The sequence below is a fragment of the Branchiostoma lanceolatum genome, chromosome 5, assembly GCF_035083965.1.
Source record: "Branchiostoma lanceolatum isolate klBraLanc5 chromosome 5, klBraLanc5.hap2, whole genome shotgun sequence".
Classification (NCBI taxonomy): domain Eukaryota; kingdom Metazoa; phylum Chordata; class Leptocardii; order Amphioxiformes; family Branchiostomatidae; genus Branchiostoma; species Branchiostoma lanceolatum.
Window position 1 is genome coordinate 3734385 of NC_089726.1, and position 20272 is coordinate 3754656.

Here is a 20272-nt window from a genome sequence, read left to right on the forward strand (position 1 = left end):
GGACTTGATTTGCATAATAAATGAGTAAAATCTATATTTGCAGTATTTTCCATAATATGACTCAAATGCATGTAACATATGTTGTTTATGGTAAGTAGAACATCAAGAGATATCAATTATGCAAATAAATACATAATTTGCATAATTGATGCAAAAGCGCCACAATTCATCTAAATGGTAGATGATAGGTCTGTCAATATTGCGACATGTGTAAGTTGGTTAAAGGTGTTCATGACCAAGCATATATTATGTAAATGTGTAAGTCATTTGCATAAACAGAATACTTCATGGAGATATGAGGTCGCGGTTCTATGTGAAATGGATCCCCACTTCTTGGGCTCTGTGTTCTGTTGACGAATATGACATCAACAGTCAACAACGCAACGATAGTAGTTCAGGATAACTGGATCCTCTAAACTGCTAATTAACTCCATGAGATTGCAGGTATTGTTTTCGGTGTGTCTGTGTTTCCAGATATTCATGGTCTCCATTTTAGAATAACCTCTGGATGGATTGTGATGGTATTTGATATGTGGGTAGGTGCTGGGTACACGACGATCAATGACATATTGGGCCCCCTAACGGCTTTCCTTCGTACTTCAGCAGAACTTCCGTTTTTTTGTAGATTTTGTCGTGGACATGCTAGCAATTGTTATGAAACCGCACTGGTATTTTTGTTAAGGCCTCTCAAATAAGATAATTAAGAAAGAAAGAAATGTCAGTTTTTCATGATTTGTTGACTTACACAGAGATGTAAACAATTCAATGCAAATGATGCAAACTAGGACTTCATAAGTTATGCGGATATTGAATAATTCCTGTGTGTTCCATAATGTAATGTATGGCATAAGGAACATAAATAGATATATCATAGGTGCTACTAGAGTTCCACAACCTCATACCTCATACTCAACCTCTACGACTGATTTATCGTTGGTGTTTTCGTTGCTTATGCAAATAAGGTCCTCATTTGCATAAGTTATATTAGCTGATCATCTTCTCCACCCAAATAAAAGAAGTTGTCTAAAGTATCACAGTCTTATCTTATTATCAATATTCTAGAATCTATTCTAGAATTTTCCCCAATCATGCAAATGAGGCCATAATTTACATAGTCTATACGTTGTTCACCTTCACGTAACTTCGAAATGCTACAAGTATGAAATTCCTGCCATTTACCACTACGGAATTATAGAATTATAGCTACTAAAACATAACCTTCTTGGCGAAGGTAATAAGGCCTTGATATGCATCATAAATACGAAAATGTCATAATTTCTTAGTCGCAAATGATAGCACTTTTAAACTTAAGATATGTACAAGTAAGTTAAAGATTAACATCACCATGCATACTTCATGTAAATGCTGAAATCAATTGCATAAAATTCAAAACATCTCTAAATGTTTCATGGAGGTACGAGGTCTTCGAACCCTTGTTGACCTTTGTCTCCACTACTCGATTCGCGCTTTGACATCTTAGTACTCTAGTTTTAGTATTTGTTAGATAGGCGATTGCGTTTTATTATGGCCCTGTCACACTTGTGCGTATATTCAAGTGCGCATTAGTTCCGCAGTAACCTGTTTTTGGTTTAAGTAAATTTTGCGGGGAGGAAGTTGTTTTCTACTTTGGCCCATCGTTTTGCAGTCTGGTTATCAAACCAAAGAAATCACTTCTTCCGCTGCAAACTTAACGTAAACCAAAAACGTGTTAATACGCAACTCATGCGGGCTTGTATATACGCACACATGTGACAGGGGCTTAATGTACTTGTACATTCCGCACGCGGCTTTGCCAATCTGTGCCACTGATTTTAACGTGTAGGTTCGAAGTCCAAGTCCAAATTGATTAACAATGTCGCGTCTTGCGTGTGTTGGTTTGGCGGCGTTACTTGGTTCCGTTGCCGTCGGGATCTACTGGAACTACGATGGATTCGATCCAGGTAAGCTTCAGGAGGACGGGCAGGGTCGATACTCTCCAAGCAGATGTAAGGATCTGGCTCATTTGCAGTGTTTTACACGTGTTTTTGGAGCATTTAGTACTACCTTTCTAGTGTAGCAGCCATTGAGCTTTCTCTTTTATGTTTGCTTTAACGTACAGTTGCAAGAACAGTTCGCGTCTGGCGTTGATGTTACTCGTTGCCTCTATGAAAAGTTGAGGTTATGTTTGGGCAGCGCTCGTATGTGTGTGTGTTCCTCCGTCTTTTAACACGAGATTGTATCGATAATTGGTAGGCGGGTAGGTCTTTGAACTCTTGTTGAACTTTTACTTCCCTGCACGCTTCAGCGCACAAGTTGAAAACAATGTCGCACCTGTCGTAGGTTAGTCTGACGGTTTTCTTTGGTGCTTTTATTTTGTTCGTTTGTTTGTATAGCATACCTCGGTTCTGTTTGCTTCGAGGTCTACTGAAACTATGGTGGCTTCGATCAAAGAACGCTTCAGGATTACGGGGAGGCCATGGGGTAATGCATTGCAAAGTTCTCGGCGCTTCTAACCACACATTGATTACACTTGACCTTTGTAAATGTTCAAACCCAGAGTCTCTGCGGGGGGCAACAGTCGTCATCACGGGCTGCAGTACCGGTATTGGCGAAGAGATGGCGTACCAGTACGCCCGGCTGGGAGCAAAGATTCTCATCACAGCCAGGAGGGAGAACAGGCTGAAGGAGGTTAGAAAACGTCCCCAATTTTATGTCTTAGGGATGACTGTTTCTTTCCCAATGTGTCTTCTCTCCGCGAATTTGTTTCTTTGTTTCCAACCATCGGTTCGTCTTTAGACGTAACACACCAGATTTGTATAGTAAGTGCATAGCTGCGTAATATAGGATTGTAAGGTTTGATCCAGTCACACCGGGACCCCTACTCTTTTCGATAAGTGTGATGGGTTCTCTATGATAAAGATGTGGCTCTCCTCCAACACGGGGCCTCCAGCTTTACGTCCCTGTCAAGAGGACGTACCTAACCGAAGCTATGTACCTATTTTCACCTGCGTCGAGTGAGGAAAAAGGTGTGAAGAGCCTTTTCCCAAGGTTACAACATTGAGGTCTGCTTGGGATTTGAACCCAGAACCATTAGATCCTTTGTCAACAACCCTGACTATAAGGCATCTTGCCACCGGATCACTACTTTGATTGAAGAAAGTGAAAAATATTTTCAAAAGAAAGATTGTAGACTTGACATTTGATGCTATAACGAGGTTGATATTTTTCAAGGTTGTAGCGAAGGCGAAGTTGCTGGGAGCCCAGGAGGCGCACTACGTGGCCGGGGACATGGGGAAGGCGGAGGACTGCGAGAGAACCATTCAAACTGCTAAGGAGAAATTTGGTAGGACAAAAAAGTACATGTTAAAAGTAAGAGATAATTCCGAACGAATATCCGTTAAAAGGCTAACAGAATCGTTCCTCATGCCAGGCAAGCCACTTGTATGTTTCAAGCACCTACCCTGGCGCTCCGGCCTGCGTTCATTCCTTCTTGCTGCGTCAGTGCTGCTCAACCAATTAGATGCTCCCCTCCAGGATCCTGTTTTTGAAAGAAAAAATTCTAGCCAATCATGTCGCCACATGCGGTCAGAACGAAATTGTGATTGGCTAGTGGGCCTGGCGTGAGAGGATGGGTCAGTACATCCAGCAGCGGGTCTGCCACGAGAGGATGCATAGAATCTATCATATGTGAACTTCATACAATGATAGACAGTAACAGTATGAGAAACATAACGTAAAGTTAACTTTATGTTTTGCATGTTTTAAATCCAGGACAGTTAGACTACCTTGTGCTGAACCATATTGGGTCCAGTCTCCCAAACACGATGGAGAAAATGCTGTCAGGCACGCCCTGGGACGAGGACCCGGATGTAGACTATTTTGTAGACTTCCTGAACGTGAACCTGGTCAGTTACGTTCGGCTGGCCTCCCTGGCCCTGCCTCTGCTGAAGGAGAGCAACGGACACATTGTGGTGATTTCTTCCCTTGCGGGTAAACTTACTGACGACACACTTAAGTACACACTTAAGTTTAATTGGATTTGATGTGGATATCTTTCCTTCATTTTCTTAACTTCGATAAATTAGACGTCGCCGAGCACGAGGTGATCCATTAGAAAAGACTTAATCACGGGGAAGTCTGCTCTTGATCTTAATGTGGCGTCGAGTGGCGTCATGGTTAGAGTATTTGTCCCAGAATCAGCTTCGAGCACGTAGCTCAAAAAGGACGTTAATTGGAGGAAGCCACGTGCTTCCTTGGAGCCACAGCTCGAGCACGTTGAAGAACGCACACTCGAAAAGAGAGTAGCGCATAAGGTAGCAGAACACAGTTTTCGGCCTATGGGGGTTTCTATAGTTAAGGACCACAAAGTGACCCACATCGACGTGGATAAAATCATAGTAGGGTACCCTACAAAATCACGACAAACAAATATGTTGAAGTCGAGGGTACGATCTGCAAAATAACTGAAAAGCAAAAAAAGTTATGGTTTTTTAACAATTTGACGGCCACTTTGATATGGGGTCACGCGGGGTCATGCGGAAGTGAAGCCGACTCACCTCGGCAGGCAGCTGCAAAGGTCACGCGCATTTATACGCCGAATGGGAAAACTTCACAATCTCATTCCTACGATCTAAAAGCCCACTTATCATACTACCATACAGTAAAGTTTGTGCCTCGCTGGCATTCACGATAACGTTTTTACACACGGTTCAAGGTTTAGGGCGCACTATTTTCTTACCGCTACGTCACAGACTCCGGGGGTCGCGGCGAAATACTGTGTACTCATACCTTAAGCGAACTTGAACTTGACTTTTTTTTCATTCAATCCATAAAACAAGTCCAGCTGGAGATTTGTACCAAATTTTAGCTCACAAATCCTAATTGTTGTTGAGATATTGCCAACTTTGCACTTTGGCGCCCTGCATAGGTGTAGGCCCCGTACATGGGCCTATCTGAGGGGCAATTTAGTGGTCTCGTTATCTGGTCAAATTTACTATTCTGGTTAACTTTTTGTTCTGAAAAGGGTTCATCGGTTCATATGCTAACGTTCAGAGTCATTTAGAGTTGGGTTTAGGTTTAGTTGCGCCAGAAAAAGGGGGGGGGGGGGGAGACGCGTCTCGGGCCAATGCCACTTCCACGCCAAGTCCCATAGTTAAGCATAGGGAGGCGCTTATAGTGGCCGTTGCCATGGAAACGGCGGTTTGACGGTGAAAACAACTGGTGCATTCTAAGCAAACCAACGCCAATGGTTGATATTTCATGCAAATTCGGCGTTATACAACGTCGTTGGCCCATAAATGGCCAATTCCCGATGTGGTTCAAGCGAACTTGAACTTGACTTTTTTTTCATTCAATCCATAAAACAAGTCCAGCTGGAGATTTGTACCAAATTTTAGCTCACAAATCCTAATTGTTGTTGAGATATTGCCAACTTTGCACTTTGGCGCCCTGCATAGGTGTAGGCCCCGTACATGGCCTATCTGAGGGGCAATTTAGTGGTCTCGTTATCTGGTCAAATTTACTATTCTGGTTAACTTTTTGTTCTGAAAAGGGTTCATCGGTTCATATGCTAACGTTCAGAGTCATTTAGAGTTGGGTTTAGGTTTAGTTGCGCCAGAAAAAGGGGGGGGGGGGAGACGCGTCTCGGGCCAATGCCACTTCCACGCCAAGTCCCATAGTTAAGCATAGGGAGGCGCTTATAGTGGCCGTTGCCATGGAAACGGCGGTTTGACGGTGAAAACAACTGGTGCATTCTAAGCAAACCAACGCCAATGGTTGATATTTCATGCAAATTCGGCGTTATACAACGTCGTTGGCCCATAAATGGCCAATTCCCGATGTGGTTCAAGCGAACTTGAACTTGACTTTTTTTTCATTCAATCCATAAAACAAGTCCAGCTGGAGATTTGTACCAAATTTTAGCTCACAAATCCTAATTGTTGTTGAGATATTGCCAACTTTGCACTTTGGCGCCCTGCATAGGTGTAGGCCCCGTACATGGCCTATCTGAGGGGCAATTTAGTGGTCTCGTTATCTGGTCAAATTTACTATTCTGGTTAACTTTTTGTTCTGAAAAGGGTTCATCGGTTCATATGCTAACGTTCAGAGTCATTTAGAGTTGGGTTTAGGTTTAGTTGCGCCAGAAAAAGGGGGGGGGGGGGGAGACGCGTCTCGGGCCAATGCCACTTCCACGCCAAGTCCCATAGTTAAGCATAGGGAGGCGCTTATAGTGGCCGTTGCCATGGAAACGGCGGTTTGACGGTGAAAACAACTGGTGCATTCTAAGCAAACCAACGCCAATGGTTGATATTTCATGCAAATTCGGCGTTATACAACGTCGTTGGCCCATAAATGGCCAATTCCCGATGTGGTTCAAGGTAGCAGAACACAGTTTTCGGCCTATGGGGGTTTCTATAGTTAAGGACCACAAAGTGACCCACATCGACGTGGATAAAATCATAGTAGGGTACCCTACAAAATCACGACAAACAAATATGTTGAAGTCGAGGGTACGATCTGCAAAATAACTGAAAAGCAAAAAAAGTTATGGTTTTTTAACAATTTGACGGCCACTTTGATATGGGGTCACGCGGGGTCATGCGGAAGTGAAGCCGACTCACCTCGGCAGGCAGCTGCAAAGGTCACGCGCATTTATACGCCGAATGGGAAAACTTCACAATCTCATTCCTACGATCTAAAAGCCCACTTATCATACTACCATACAGTAAAGTTTGTGCCTCGCTGGCATTCACGATAACGTTTTTACACACGGTTCAAGGTTTAGGGCGCACTATTTTCTTACCGCTACGTCACAGACTCCGGGGGTCGCGGCGAAATACTGTGTACTCATACCTTAAGCGAACTTGAACTTGACTTTTTTTTCATTCAATCCATAAAACAAGTCCAGCTGGAGATTTGTACCAAATTTTAGCTCACAAATCCTAATTGTTGTTGAGATATTGCCAACTTTGCACTTTGGCGCCCTGCATAGGTGTAGGCCCCGTACATGGCCTATCTGAGGGGCAATTTAGTGGTCTCGTTATCTGGTCAAATTTACTATTCTGGTTAACTTTTTGTTCTGAAAAGGGTTCATCGGTTCATATGCTAACGTTCAGAGTCATTTAGAGTTGGGTTTAGGTTTAGTTGCGCCAGAAAAAGGGGGGGGGGGGGGGAGACGCGTCTCGGGCCAATGCCACTTCCACGCCAAGTCCCATAGTTAAGCATAGGGAGGCGCTTATAGTGGCCGTTGCCATGGAAACGGCGGTTTGACGGTGAAAACAACTGGTGCATTCTAAGCAAACCAACGCCAATGGTTGATATTTCATGCAAATTCGGCGTTATACAACGTCGTTGGCCCATAAATGGCCAATTCCCGATGTGGTTCAAGCGAACTTGAACTTGACTTTTTTTTCATTCAATCCATAAAACAAGTCCAGCTGGAGATTTGTACCAAATTTTAGCTCACAAATCCTAATTGTTGTTGAGATATTGCCAACTTTGCACTTTGGCGCCCTGCATAGGTGTAGGCCCCGTACATGGCCTATCTGAGGGGCAATTTAGTGGTCTCGTTATCTGGTCAAATTTACTATTCTGGTTAACTTTTTGTTCTGAAAAGGGTTCATCGGTTCATATGCTAACGTTCAGAGTCATTTAGAGTTGGGTTTAGGTTTAGTTGCGCCAGAAAAAGGGGGGGGGGGGGGAGACGCGTCTCGGGCCAATGCCACTTCCACGCCAAGTCCCATAGTTAAGCATAGGGAGGCGCTTATAGTGGCCGTTGCCATGGAAACGGCGGTTTGACGGTGAAAACAACTGGTGCATTCTAAGCAAACCAACGCCAATGGTTGATATTTCATGCAAATTCGGCGTTATACAACGTCGTTGGCCCATAAATGGCCAATTCCCGATGTGGTTCAAGCGAACTTGAACTTGACTTTTTTTTCATTCAATCCATAAAACAAGTCCAGCTGGAGATTTGTACCAAATTTTAGCTCACAAATCCTAATTGTTGTTGAGATATTGCCAACTTTGCACTTTGGCGCCCTGCATAGGTGTAGGCCCCGTACATGGCCTATCTGAGGGGCAATTTAGTGGTCTCGTTATCTGGTCAAATTTACTATTCTGGTTAACTTTTTGTTCTGAAAAGGGTTCATCGGTTCATATGCTAACGTTCAGAGTCATTTAGAGTTGGGTTTAGGTTTAGTTGCGCCAGAAAAAGGGGGGGGGGGGGAGACGCGTCTCGGGCCAATGCCACTTCCACGCCAAGTCCCATAGTTAAGCATAGGGAGGCGCTTATAGTGGCCGTTGCCATGGAAACGGCGGTTTGACGGTGAAAACAACTGGTGCATTCTAAGCAAACCAACGCCAATGGTTGATATTTCATGCAAATTCGGCGTTATACAACGTCGTTGGCCCATAAATGGCCAATTCCCGATGTGGTTCAAGCGAACTTGAACTTGACTTTTTTTTCATTCAATCCATAAAACAAGTCCAGCTGGAGATTTGTACCAAATTTTAGCTCACAAATCCTAATTGTTGTTGAGATATTGCCAACTTTGCACTTTGGCGCCCTGCATAGGTGTAGGCCCCGTACATGGCCTATCTGAGGGGCAATTTAGTGGTCTCGTTATCTGGTCAAATTTACTATTCTGGTTAACTTTTTGTTCTGAAAAGGGTTCATCGGTTCATATGCTAACGTTCAGAGTCATTTAGAGTTGGGTTTAGGTTTAGTTGCGCCAGAAAAAGGGGGGGGGGGGGGAGACGCGTCTCGGGCCAATGCCACTTCCACGCCAAGTCCCATAGTTAAGCATAGGGAGGCGCTTATAGTGGCCGTTGCCATGGAAACGGCGGTTTGACGGTGAAAACAACTGGTGCATTCTAAGCAAACCAACGCCAATGGTTGATATTTCATGCAAATTCGGCGTTATACAACGTCGTTGGCCCATAAATGGCCAATTCCCGATGTGGTTCAAGCGAACTTGAACTTGACTTTTTTTTCATTCAATCCATAAAACAAGTCCAGCTGGAGATTTGTACCAAATTTTAGCTCACAAATCCTAATTGTTGTTGAGATATTGCCAACTTTGCACTTTGGCGCCCTGCATAGGTGTAGGCCCCGTACATGGCCTATCTGAGGGGCAATTTAGTGGTCTCGTTATCTGGTCAAATTTACTATTCTGGTTAACTTTTTGTTCTGAAAAGGGTTCATCGGTTCATATGCTAACGTTCAGAGTCATTTAGAGTTGGGTTTAGGTTTAGTTGCGCCAGAAAAAGGGGGGGGGGGGGGAGACGCGTCTCGGGCCAATGCCACTTCCACGCCAAGTCCCATAGTTAAGCATAGGGAGGCGCTTATAGTGGCCGTTGCCATGGAAACGGCGGTTTGACGGTGAAAACAACTGGTGCATTCTAAGCAAACCAACGCCAATGGTTGATATTTCATGCAAATTCGGCGTTATACAACGTCGTTGGCCCATAAATGGCCAATTCCCGATGTGGTTCAAGCGAACTTGAACTTGACTTTTTTTTCATTCAATCCATAAAACAAGTCCAGCTGGAGATTTGTACCAAATTTTAGCTCACAAATCCTAATTGTTGTTGAGATATTGCCAACTTTGCACTTTGGCGCCCTGCATAGGTGTAGGCCCCGTACATGGCCTATCTGAGGGGCAATTTAGTGGTCTCGTTATCTGGTCAAATTTACTATTCTGGTTAACTTTTTGTTCTGAAAAGGGTTCATCGGTTCATATGCTAACGTTCAGAGTCATTTAGAGTTGGGTTTAGGTTTAGTTGCGCCAGAAAAAGGGGGGGGGGGGGGAGACGCGTCTCGGGCCAATGCCACTTCCACGCCAAGTCCCATAGTTAAGCATAGGGAGGCGCTTATAGTGGCCGTTGCCATGGAAACGGCGGTTTGACGGTGAAAACAACTGGTGCATTCTAAGCAAACCAACGCCAATGGTTGATATTTCATGCAAATTCGGCGTTATACAACGTCGTTGGCCCATAAATGGCCAATTCCCGATGTGGTTCAAGCGAACTTGAACTTGACTTTTTTTTCATTCAATCCATAAAACAAGTCCAGCTGGAGATTTGTACCAAATTTTAGCTCACAAATCCTAATTGTTGTTGAGATATTGCCAACTTTGCACTTTGGCGCCCTGCATAGGTGTAGGCCCCGTACATGGCCTATCTGAGGGGCAATTTAGTGGTCTCGTTATCTGGTCAAATTTACTATTCTGGTTAACTTTTTGTTCTGAAAAGGGTTCATCGGTTCATATGCTAACGTTCAGAGTCATTTAGAGTTGGGTTTAGGTTTAGTTGCGCCAGAAAAAGGGGGGGGGGGGGGAGACGCGTCTCGGGCCAATGCCACTTCCACGCCAAGTCCCATAGTTAAGCATAGGGAGGCGCTTATAGTGGCCGTTGCCATGGAAACGGCGGTTTGACGGTGAAAACAACTGGTGCATTCTAAGCAAACCAACGCCAATGGTTGATATTTCATGCAAATTCGGCGTTATACAACGTCGTTGGCCCATAAATGGCCAATTCCCGATGTGGTTCAAGCGAACTTGAACTTGACTTTTTTTTCATTCAATCCATAAAACAAGTCCAGCTGGAGATTTGTACCAAATTTTAGCTCACAAATCCTAATTGTTGTTGAGATATTGCCAACTTTGCACTTTGGCGCCCTGCATAGGTGTAGGCCCCGTACATGGCCTATCTGAGGGGCAATTTAGTGGTCTCGTTATCTGGTCAAATTTACTATTCTGGTTAACTTTTTGTTCTGAAAAGGGTTCATCGGTTCATATGCTAACGTTCAGAGTCATTTAGAGTTGGGTTTAGGTTTAGTTGCGCCAGAAAAAGGGGGGGGGGGGGGAGACGCGTCTCGGGCCAATGCCACTTCCACGCCAAGTCCCATAGTTAAGCATAGGGAGGCGCTTATAGTGGCCGTTGCCATGGAAACGGCGGTTTGACGGTGAAAACAACTGGTGCATTCTAAGCAAACCAACGCCAATGGTTGATATTTCATGCAAATTCGGCGTTATACAACGTCGTTGGCCCATAAATGGCCAATTCCCGATGTGGTTCAAGGTAGCAGAACACAGTTTTCGGCCTATGGGGGTTTCTATAGTTAAGGACCACAAAGTGACCCACATCGACGTGGATAAAATCATAGTAGGGTACCCTACAAAATCACGACAAACAAATATGTTGAAGTCGAGGGTACGATCTGCAAAATAACTGAAAAGCAAAAAAAGTTATGGTTTTTTAACAATTTGACGGCCACTTTGATATGGGGTCACGCGGGGTCATGCGGAAGTGAAGCCGACTCACCTCGGCAGGCAGCTGCAAAGGTCACGCGCATTTATACGCCGAATGGGAAAACTTCACAATCTCATTCCTACGATCTAAAAGCCCACTTATCATACTACCATACAGTAAAGTTTGTGCCTCGCTGGCATTCACGATAACGTTTTTACACACGGTTCAAGGTTTAGGGCGCACTATTTTCTTACCGCTACGTCACAGACTCCGGGGGTCGCGGCGAAATACTGTGTACTCATACCTTAAGCGAACTTGAACTTGACTTTTTTTTCATTCAATCCATAAAACAAGTCCAGCTGGAGATTTGTACCAAATTTTAGCTCACAAATCCTAATTGTTGTTGAGATATTGCCAACTTTGCACTTTGGCGCCCTGCATAGGTGTAGGCCCCGTACATGGCCTATCTGAGGGGCAATTTAGTGGTCTCGTTATCTGGTCAAATTTACTATTCTGGTTAACTTTTTGTTCTGAAAAGGGTTCATCGGTTCATATGCTAACGTTCAGAGTCATTTAGAGTTGGGTTTAGGTTTAGTTGCGCCAGAAAAAGGGGGGGGGGGGGGGGAGACGCGTCTCGGGCCAATGCCACTTCCACGCCAAGTCCCATAGTTAAGCATAGGGAGGCGCTTATAGTGGCCGTTGCCATGGAAACGGCGGTTTGACGGTGAAAACAACTGGTGCATTCTAAGCAAACCAACGCCAATGGTTGATATTTCATGCAAATTCGGCGTTATACAACGTCGTTGGCCCATAAATGGCCAATTCCCGATGTGGTTCAAGCGAACTTGAACTTGACTTTTTTTTCATTCAATCCATAAAACAAGTCCAGCTGGAGATTTGTACCAAATTTTAGCTCACAAATCCTAATTGTTGTTGAGATATTGCCAACTTTGCACTTTGGCGCCCTGCATAGGTGTAGGCCCCGTACATGGCCTATCTGAGGGGCAATTTAGTGGTCTCGTTATCTGGTCAAATTTACTATTCTGGTTAACTTTTTGTTCTGAAAAGGGTTCATCGGTTCATATGCTAACGTTCAGAGTCATTTAGAGTTGGGTTTAGGTTTAGTTGCGCCAGAAAAAGGGGGGGGGGGGGAGACGCGTCTCGGGCCAATGCCACTTCCACGCCAAGTCCCATAGTTAAGCATAGGGAGGCGCTTATAGTGGCCGTTGCCATGGAAACGGCGGTTTGACGGTGAAAACAACTGGTGCATTCTAAGCAAACCAACGCCAATGGTTGATATTTCATGCAAATTCGGCGTTATACAACGTCGTTGGCCCATAAATGGCCAATTCCCGATGTGGTTCAAGCGAACTTGAACTTGACTTTTTTTTCATTCAATCCATAAAACAAGTCCAGCTGGAGATTTGTACCAAATTTTAGCTCACAAATCCTAATTGTTGTTGAGATATTGCCAACTTTGCACTTTGGCGCCCTGCATAGGTGTAGGCCCCGTACATGGCCTATCTGAGGGGCAATTTAGTGGTCTCGTTATCTGGTCAAATTTACTATTCTGGTTAACTTTTTGTTCTGAAAAGGGTTCATCGGTTCATATGCTAACGTTCAGAGTCATTTAGAGTTGGGTTTAGGTTTAGTTGCGCCAGAAAAAGGGGGGGGGGGGGGGAGACGCGTCTCGGGCCAATGCCACTTCCACGCCAAGTCCCATAGTTAAGCATAGGGAGGCGCTTATAGTGGCCGTTGCCATGGAAACGGCGGTTTGACGGTGAAAACAACTGGTGCATTCTAAGCAAACCAACGCCAATGGTTGATATTTCATGCAAATTCGGCGTTATACAACGTCGTTGGCCCATAAATGGCCAATTCCCGATGTGGTTCAAGCGAACTTGAACTTGACTTTTTTTTCATTCAATCCATAAAACAAGTCCAGCTGGAGATTTGTACCAAATTTTAGCTCACAAATCCTAATTGTTGTTGAGATATTGCCAACTTTGCACTTTGGCGCCCTGCATAGGTGTAGGCCCCGTACATGGCCTATCTGAGGGGCAATTTAGTGGTCTCGTTATCTGGTCAAATTTACTATTCTGGTTAACTTTTTGTTCTGAAAAGGGTTCATCGGTTCATATGCTAACGTTCAGAGTCATTTAGAGTTGGGTTTAGGTTTAGTTGCGCCAGAAAAAGGGGGGGGGGGGGAGACGCGTCTCGGGCCAATGCCACTTCCACGCCAAGTCCCATAGTTAAGCATAGGGAGGCGCTTATAGTGGCCGTTGCCATGGAAACGGCGGTTTGACGGTGAAAACAACTGGTGCATTCTAAGCAAACCAACGCCAATGGTTGATATTTCATGCAAATTCGGCGTTATACAACGTCGTTGGCCCATAAATGGCCAATTCCCGATGTGGTTCAAGCGAACTTGAACTTGACTTTTTTTTCATTCAATCCATAAAACAAGTCCAGCTGGAGATTTGTACCAAATTTTAGCTCACAAATCCTAATTGTTGTTGAGATATTGCCAACTTTGCACTTTGGCGCCCTGCATAGGTGTAGGCCCCGTACATGGCCTATCTGAGGGGCAATTTAGTGGTCTCGTTATCTGGTCAAATTTACTATTCTGGTTAACTTTTTGTTCTGAAAAGGGTTCATCGGTTCATATGCTAACGTTCAGAGTCATTTAGAGTTGGGTTTAGGTTTAGTTGCGCCAGAAAAAGGGGGGGGGGGGGGGGGAGACGCGTCTCGGGCCAATGCCACTTCCACGCCAAGTCCCATAGTTAAGCATAGGGAGGCGCTTATAGTGGCCGTTGCCATGGAAACGGCGGTTTGACGGTGAAAACAACTGGTGCATTCTAAGCAAACCAACGCCAATGGTTGATATTTCATGCAAATTCGGCGTTATACAACGTCGTTGGCCCATAAATGGCCAATTCCCGATGTGGTTCAAGCGAACTTGAACTTGACTTTTTTTTCATTCAATCCATAAAACAAGTCCAGCTGGAGATTTGTACCAAATTTTAGCTCACAAATCCTAATTGTTGTTGAGATATTGCCAACTTTGCACTTTGGCGCCCTGCATAGGTGTAGGCCCCGTACATGGCCTATCTGAGGGGCAATTTAGTGGTCTCGTTATCTGGTCAAATTTACTATTCTGGTTAACTTTTTGTTCTGAAAAGGGTTCATCGGTTCATATGCTAACGTTCAGAGTCATTTAGAGTTGGGTTTAGGTTTAGTTGCGCCAGAAAAAGGGGGGGGGGGGGAGACGCGTCTCGGGCCAATGCCACTTCCACGCCAAGTCCCATAGTTAAGCATAGGGAGGCGCTTATAGTGGCCGTTGCCATGGAAACGGCGGTTTGACGGTGAAAACAACTGGTGCATTCTAAGCAAACCAACGCCAATGGTTGATATTTCATGCAAATTCGGCGTTATACAACGTCGTTGGCCCATAAATGGCCAATTCCCGATGTGGTTCAAGCGAACTTGAACTTGACTTTTTTTTCATTCAATCCATAAAACAAGTCCAGCTGGAGATTTGTACCAAATTTTAGCTCACAAATCCTAATTGTTGTTGAGATATTGCCAACTTTGCACTTTGGCGCCCTGCATAGGTGTAGGCCCCGTACATGGCCTATCTGAGGGGCAATTTAGTGGTCTCGTTATCTGGTCAAATTTACTATTCTGGTTAACTTTTTGTTCTGAAAAGGGTTCATCGGTTCATATGCTAACGTTCAGAGTCATTTAGAGTTGGGTTTAGGTTTAGTTGCGCCAGAAAAAGGGGGGGGGGGGGAGACGCGTCTCGGGCCAATGCCACTTCCACGCCAAGTCCCATAGTTAAGCATAGGGAGGCGCTTATAGTGGCCGTTGCCATGGAAACGGCGGTTTGACGGTGAAAACAACTGGTGCATTCTAAGCAAACCAACGCCAATGGTTGATATTTCATGCAAATTCGGCGTTATACAACGTCGTTGGCCCATAAATGGCCAATTCCCGATGTGGTTCAAGCGAACTTGAACTTGACTTTTTTTTCATTCAATCCATAAAACAAGTCCAGCTGGAGATTTGTACCAAATTTTAGCTCACAAATCCTAATTGTTGTTGAGATATTGCCAACTTTGCACTTTGGCGCCCTGCATAGGTGTAGGCCCCGTACATGGCCTATCTGAGGGGCAATTTAGTGGTCTCGTTATCTGGTCAAATTTACTATTCTGGTTAACTTTTTGTTCTGAAAAGGGTTCATCGGTTCATATGCTAACGTTCAGAGTCATTTAGAGTTGGGTTTAGGTTTAGTTGCGCCAGAAAAAGGGGGGGGGGGGAGACGCGTCTCGGGCCAATGCCACTTCCACGCCAAGTCCCATAGTTAAGCATAGGGAGGCGCTTATAGTGGCCGTTGCCATGGAAACGGCGGTTTGACGGTGAAAACAACTGGTGCATTCTAAGCAAACCAACGCCAATGGTTGATATTTCATGCAAATTCGGCGTTATACAACGTCGTTGGCCCATAAATGGCCAATTCCCGATGTGGTTCAAGGTAGCAGAACACAGTTTTCGGCCTATGGGGGTTTCTATAGTTAAGGACCACAAAGTGACCCACATCGACGTGGATAAAATCATAGTAGGGTACCCTACAAAATCACGACAAACAAATATGTTGAAGTCGAGGGTACGATCTGCAAAATAACTGAAAAGCAAAAAAAGTTATGGTTTTTTAACAATTTGACGGCCACTTTGATATGGGGTCACGCGGGGTCATGCGGAAGTGAAGCCGACTCACCTCGGCAGGCAGCTGCAAAGGTCACGCGCATTTATACGCCGAATGGGAAAACTTCACAATCTCATTCCTACGATCTAAAAGCCCACTTATCATACTACCATACAGTAAAGTTTGTGCCTCGCTGGCATTCACGATAACGTTTTTACACACGGTTCAAGGTTTAGGGCGCACTATTTTCTTACCGCTACGTCACAGACTCCGGGGGTCGCGGCGAAATACTGTGTACTCATACCTTAAGCGAACTTGAACTTGACTTTTTTTTCATTCAATCCATAAAACAAGTCCAGCTGGAGATTTGTACCAAATTTTAGCTCACAAATCCTAATTGTTGTTGAGATATTGCCAACTTTGCACTTTGGCGCCCTGCATAGGTGTAGGCCCCGTACATGGCCTATCTGAGGGGCAATTTAGTGGTCTCGTTATCTGGTCAAATTTACTATTCTGGTTAACTTTTTGTTCTGAAAAGGGTTCATCGGTTCATATGCTAACGTTCAGAGTCATTTAGAGTTGGGTTTAGGTTTAGTTGCGCCAGAAAAAGGGGGGGGGGGGGGAGACGCGTCTCGGGCCAATGCCACTTCCACGCCAAGTCCCATAGTTAAGCATAGGGAGGCGCTTATAGTGGCCGTTGCCATGGAAACGGCGGTTTGACGGTGAAAACAACTGGTGCATTCTAAGCAAACCAACGCCAATGGTTGATATTTCATGCAAATTCGGCGTTATACAACGTCGTTGGCCCATAAATGGCCAATTCCCGATGTGGTTCAAGCGAACTTGAACTTGACTTTTTTTTCATTCAATCCATAAAACAAGTCCAGCTGGAGATTTGTACCAAATTTTAGCTCACAAATCCTAATTGTTGTTGAGATATTGCCAACTTTGCACTTTGGCGCCCTGCATAGGTGTAGGCCCCGTACATGGCCTATCTGAGGGGCAATTTAGTGGTCTCGTTATCTGGTCAAATTTACTATTCTGGTTAACTTTTTGTTCTGAAAAGGGTTCATCGGTTCATATGCTAACGTTCAGAGTCATTTAGAGTTGGGTTTAGGTTTAGTTGCGCCAGAAAAAGGGGGGGGGGGGAGACGCGTCTCGGGCCAATGCCACTTCCACGCCAAGTCCCATAGTTAAGCATAGGGAGGCGCTTATAGTGGCCGTTGCCATGGAAACGGCGGTTTGACGGTGAAAACAACTGGTGCATTCTAAGCAAACCAACGCCAATGGTTGATATTTCATGCAAATTCGGCGTTATACAACGTCGTTGGCCCATAAATGGCCAATTCCCGATGTGGTTCAAGGTAGCAGAACACAGTTTTCGGCCTATGGGGGTTTCTATAGTTAAGGACCACAAAGTGACCCACATCGACGTGGATAAAATCATAGTAGGGTACCCTACAAAATCACGACAAACAAATATGTTGAAGTCGAGGGTACGATCTGCAAAATAACTGAAAAGCAAAAAAAGTTATGGTTTTTTAACAATTTGACGGCCACTTTGATATGGGGTCACGCGGGGTCATGCGGAAGTGAAGCCGACTCACCTCGGCAGGCAGCTGCAAAGGTCACGCGCATTTATACGCCGAATGGGAAAACTTCACAATCTCATTCCTACGATCTAAAAGCCCACTTATCATACTACCATACAGTAAAGTTTGTGCCTCGCTGGCATTCACGATAACGTTTTTACACACGGTTCAAGGTTTAGGGCGCACTATTTTCTTACCGCTACGTCACAGACTCCGGGGGTCGCGGCGAAATACTGTGTACTCATACCATAACCTTATAGTCTTATGGCCTAACTTAGGGTAATTACTGTCGTACTGAGGTCACTAGAACGCTAAAAGGCTGCCATTGTACAGGCCCAGGCAAACTGTAAACTCCTCGCAATGCAGCGCCTGGCTGCGAAAAAAAGTGTAGTCGGCCGACCCACCCATCGGGTCGACGCCCAATAACAATAACACCCTTTTTGTTCTTACCCCAGGTAAGGTACCATTGGCGACTGTAACCTACTGCAGTGCTGCGAAGTTCGGACTGGACGGGTTCTTCAGCTCCCTCCGTGTGGAACTGATGAAGGCTCAGCAGGACGTGTCCGTCACTTTGGTGGTGCTGGGCTTAATCAAGACCCAAGGCGTCATGGATTACCTAAAAGTACGATAGAGAGACTATCTTCCAACTTCCAACAGTGTTAAAAAAACTACTTAGGGAGGTCGACACCAGCTGTTTCAGTTCTAGTCAGGTAGCTCATGTTGAATCGGCGTTCGGTTCTCATTATGTAATGACACATAATTGTGAATCTTTTCTCATCAACTCGTTTGTTGCAGAACGAAGAGCTTCTGACAGCTGCCGTTCCTGTTAACGAGACGGCCCTGGCCATCATCCGGGGAGGGGCGACCCGGGCCCGGGAGGTCTACCATCCCTTCCGCAGCACTTGGCCCTTCGCCACACTCAGGGCTTTGTGGCCGTAACTCTTGGACAATGTTGCTGTCGATGTCGAATAGTAAAATTCATTTTTCTATCAAAGAAAAAAATAACTGGAGGAAATAGAACATTCTAAGTTGTTTTGTCGTTTGTCATATTCATTTACATTTACATTTACACATACAATATATGACATTTACTTGACATGGTCACGGACACAATAAAACATTGGGGGATTACTTAATCATTCTAAGGTACTATCGTTTGTTTGTTTTATTCAGATCTCTATTAGTGTACGATTGGTACAAATTTTACACTGTTCTTCCTTGAGACCGCCTATATTTAATACGATTAAATCAAATAAAGGAACAAAACTTATACAATGGTTGGACAGTAAATTGAACAAATCCAATATGATGAACTTCAAATCGTTGCGTTTTAGCATGTGCTGTCACCCCCCATGTGTTAGGCATTCATTTCACATAAAAACCAGGGCTATGTTTTAGAATAGATCACTTAACTTTCAAGAAAATCTCATTTCGCGTCACGTCTTACAATTAATCATGCATTCTTTTATTCAAAGATTAAGACGGCTCAATAGCGGATACAAGCTTTCACGTATTTACTAATCACATGGTGTTATGATATGAAAATAAATGATAAGGACTATCTCTATCATGTCATCTGTAAACATGAGGGCATTCCTCTCGAGCTTTTTCAAGCCCCGTTACCTTCATGTACGTACTGGCTCTGATTCACCTAATACTTATTCTGTTTGTTAATATGTTACTTGTATAATCTGCTTTATCCAATCGATAAAAGTGGAGGAAAAATTAATCATACAGAATTACAATAAAAGTTTCAAAGTAACAGTCTAAGTTTTTTTTGGTAGAATGATTGACACAACTATAATTATCAGACAACGCTCGTAGCTAGATATGCAAAGGCTAGGCGTTGTAGATAGTTCAGTGCAATATAACTAGTTGCTGCCGCGCCGCGTGTCTGCGAAGCTGGTATTTTACATGGAAGGGTGGTTATGCTGGCAGTACAGAATTTATTTGTCTCCATCGTGGCTATGGCTTCTGTTGACGTTTGCGGCCATCACGGCGACAGCATCCAGGCGGCCGAGAAGCTCCAGACCTTCCGTGATCTTTCTCGCAGCTTCCATTTTATCCACCTGGTATTGGTGCAAGAGAGTCTCAATGTCATTATAGCATCCGGGAATAGAAAAGAACATAGATGTTATGACCATATATCTCGATTGGAACGAACATTATGTTTCCCTTTTCGTGACACACCAAAATAAAAGGAAGAGAAGTTGCCTTCACTCCTCCAGGTACTCATTGAATACCACAAAGCAAAGTCAAAATTTGCAGAGTATATACTAACATTATTTCACTCTTACTCTCCTATCTTAATCTATTTCATCCTGTTCGCAGGTTTAGGTAACCCTCATTCTCAGGTTGATTTCAATCCTTGATGTGTGGAGAACTTAAAGGTAAAAGAATAAAAGATACATTGCCTGTGAAGCCGTACCTTGGTTCCATAGTCGATGAGAAGCGCCATTGTTGGACTTTCCTTCCGCTGGAAGTTGAGGATCTCCGTCACACAGTAGCCCAGGTGGCCGGCCAGACCTTTCCAGTCGTTACCGAGAACTCGCGGGGGGTCCAGCAGGAGGGAGAGCTGCTGAATGTGGGAGAACTGCAGCGGGGTCTGGGGACGGGACTTCCGGATCACTGGGGAGGAAGCGCAACATATATCAAGATATGATACACAATGTATTTGGGAAAATATTTGCATTCAAAGAAGCCCTAATGTGGCCACATCATTAACCAGCAAAAAAGAAACATA

General features: G+C 44.5%; 2 protein-coding genes across 2 annotated transcripts; one reads left to right on the forward strand and one right to left on the reverse strand.

Annotated features, from left to right (window-relative positions):
- The first annotated feature begins 1852 nt into the window (after positions 1-1852).
- On the forward strand, positions 1853-18678 carry LOC136434474 (hydroxysteroid 11-beta-dehydrogenase 1-like protein). Its single transcript, XM_066427287.1, has 6 exons — positions 1853-1940; positions 2537-2667; positions 3211-3322; positions 3751-3969; positions 17985-18151; positions 18325-18678. Exons 1-6 carry the CDS (start codon positions 1853-1855, stop codon positions 18466-18468), a joined length of 861 nt encoding a protein of 286 aa, XP_066283384.1. The 3' UTR covers positions 18469-18678.
- A 5-nt stretch (positions 18679-18683) lies between these two features.
- LOC136434780 (UNC5C-like protein) lies at positions 18684-20221 on the reverse strand. The gene is made up of 2 exons (XM_066427824.1): positions 19958-20221; positions 18684-19598 (listed from the first exon to the last, which is right to left on the reverse strand). Exons 1-2 carry the CDS (start codon positions 20219-20221, stop codon positions 19476-19478), a joined length of 387 nt encoding a protein of 128 aa, XP_066283921.1. The 3' UTR covers positions 18684-19475.
- Positions 20222-20272: the final 51 nt, after the last annotated feature.

Excerpts from the sequence above, each read along its gene's own strand:
- LOC136434780 (XM_066427824.1), bottom strand. The coding sequence starts at position 20,221 with ATGCAAATATTTTCCCAAATACATTGTGTATCATATCTTGATATATGT. Across the intron at positions 19,599-19,957 it reads TCATCGACTATGGAACCAAG|GTGGATAAAATGGAAGCTGC; the intron begins GTACGGCTTCAC and ends CACCAATACCAG.
- LOC136434474 (XM_066427287.1), top strand. The coding sequence starts at position 1,853 with ATGTCGCGTCTTGCGTGTGTTGGTTTGGCGGCGTTACTTGGTTCCGTT. Across the intron at positions 1,941-2,536 it reads CTACGATGGATTCGATCCAG|AGTCTCTGCGGGGGGCAACA; the intron begins GTAAGCTTCAGG and ends GTTCAAACCCAG. Across the intron at positions 3,323-3,750 it reads AACTGCTAAGGAGAAATTTG|GACAGTTAGACTACCTTGTG; the intron begins GTAGGACAAAAA and ends TTTTAAATCCAG.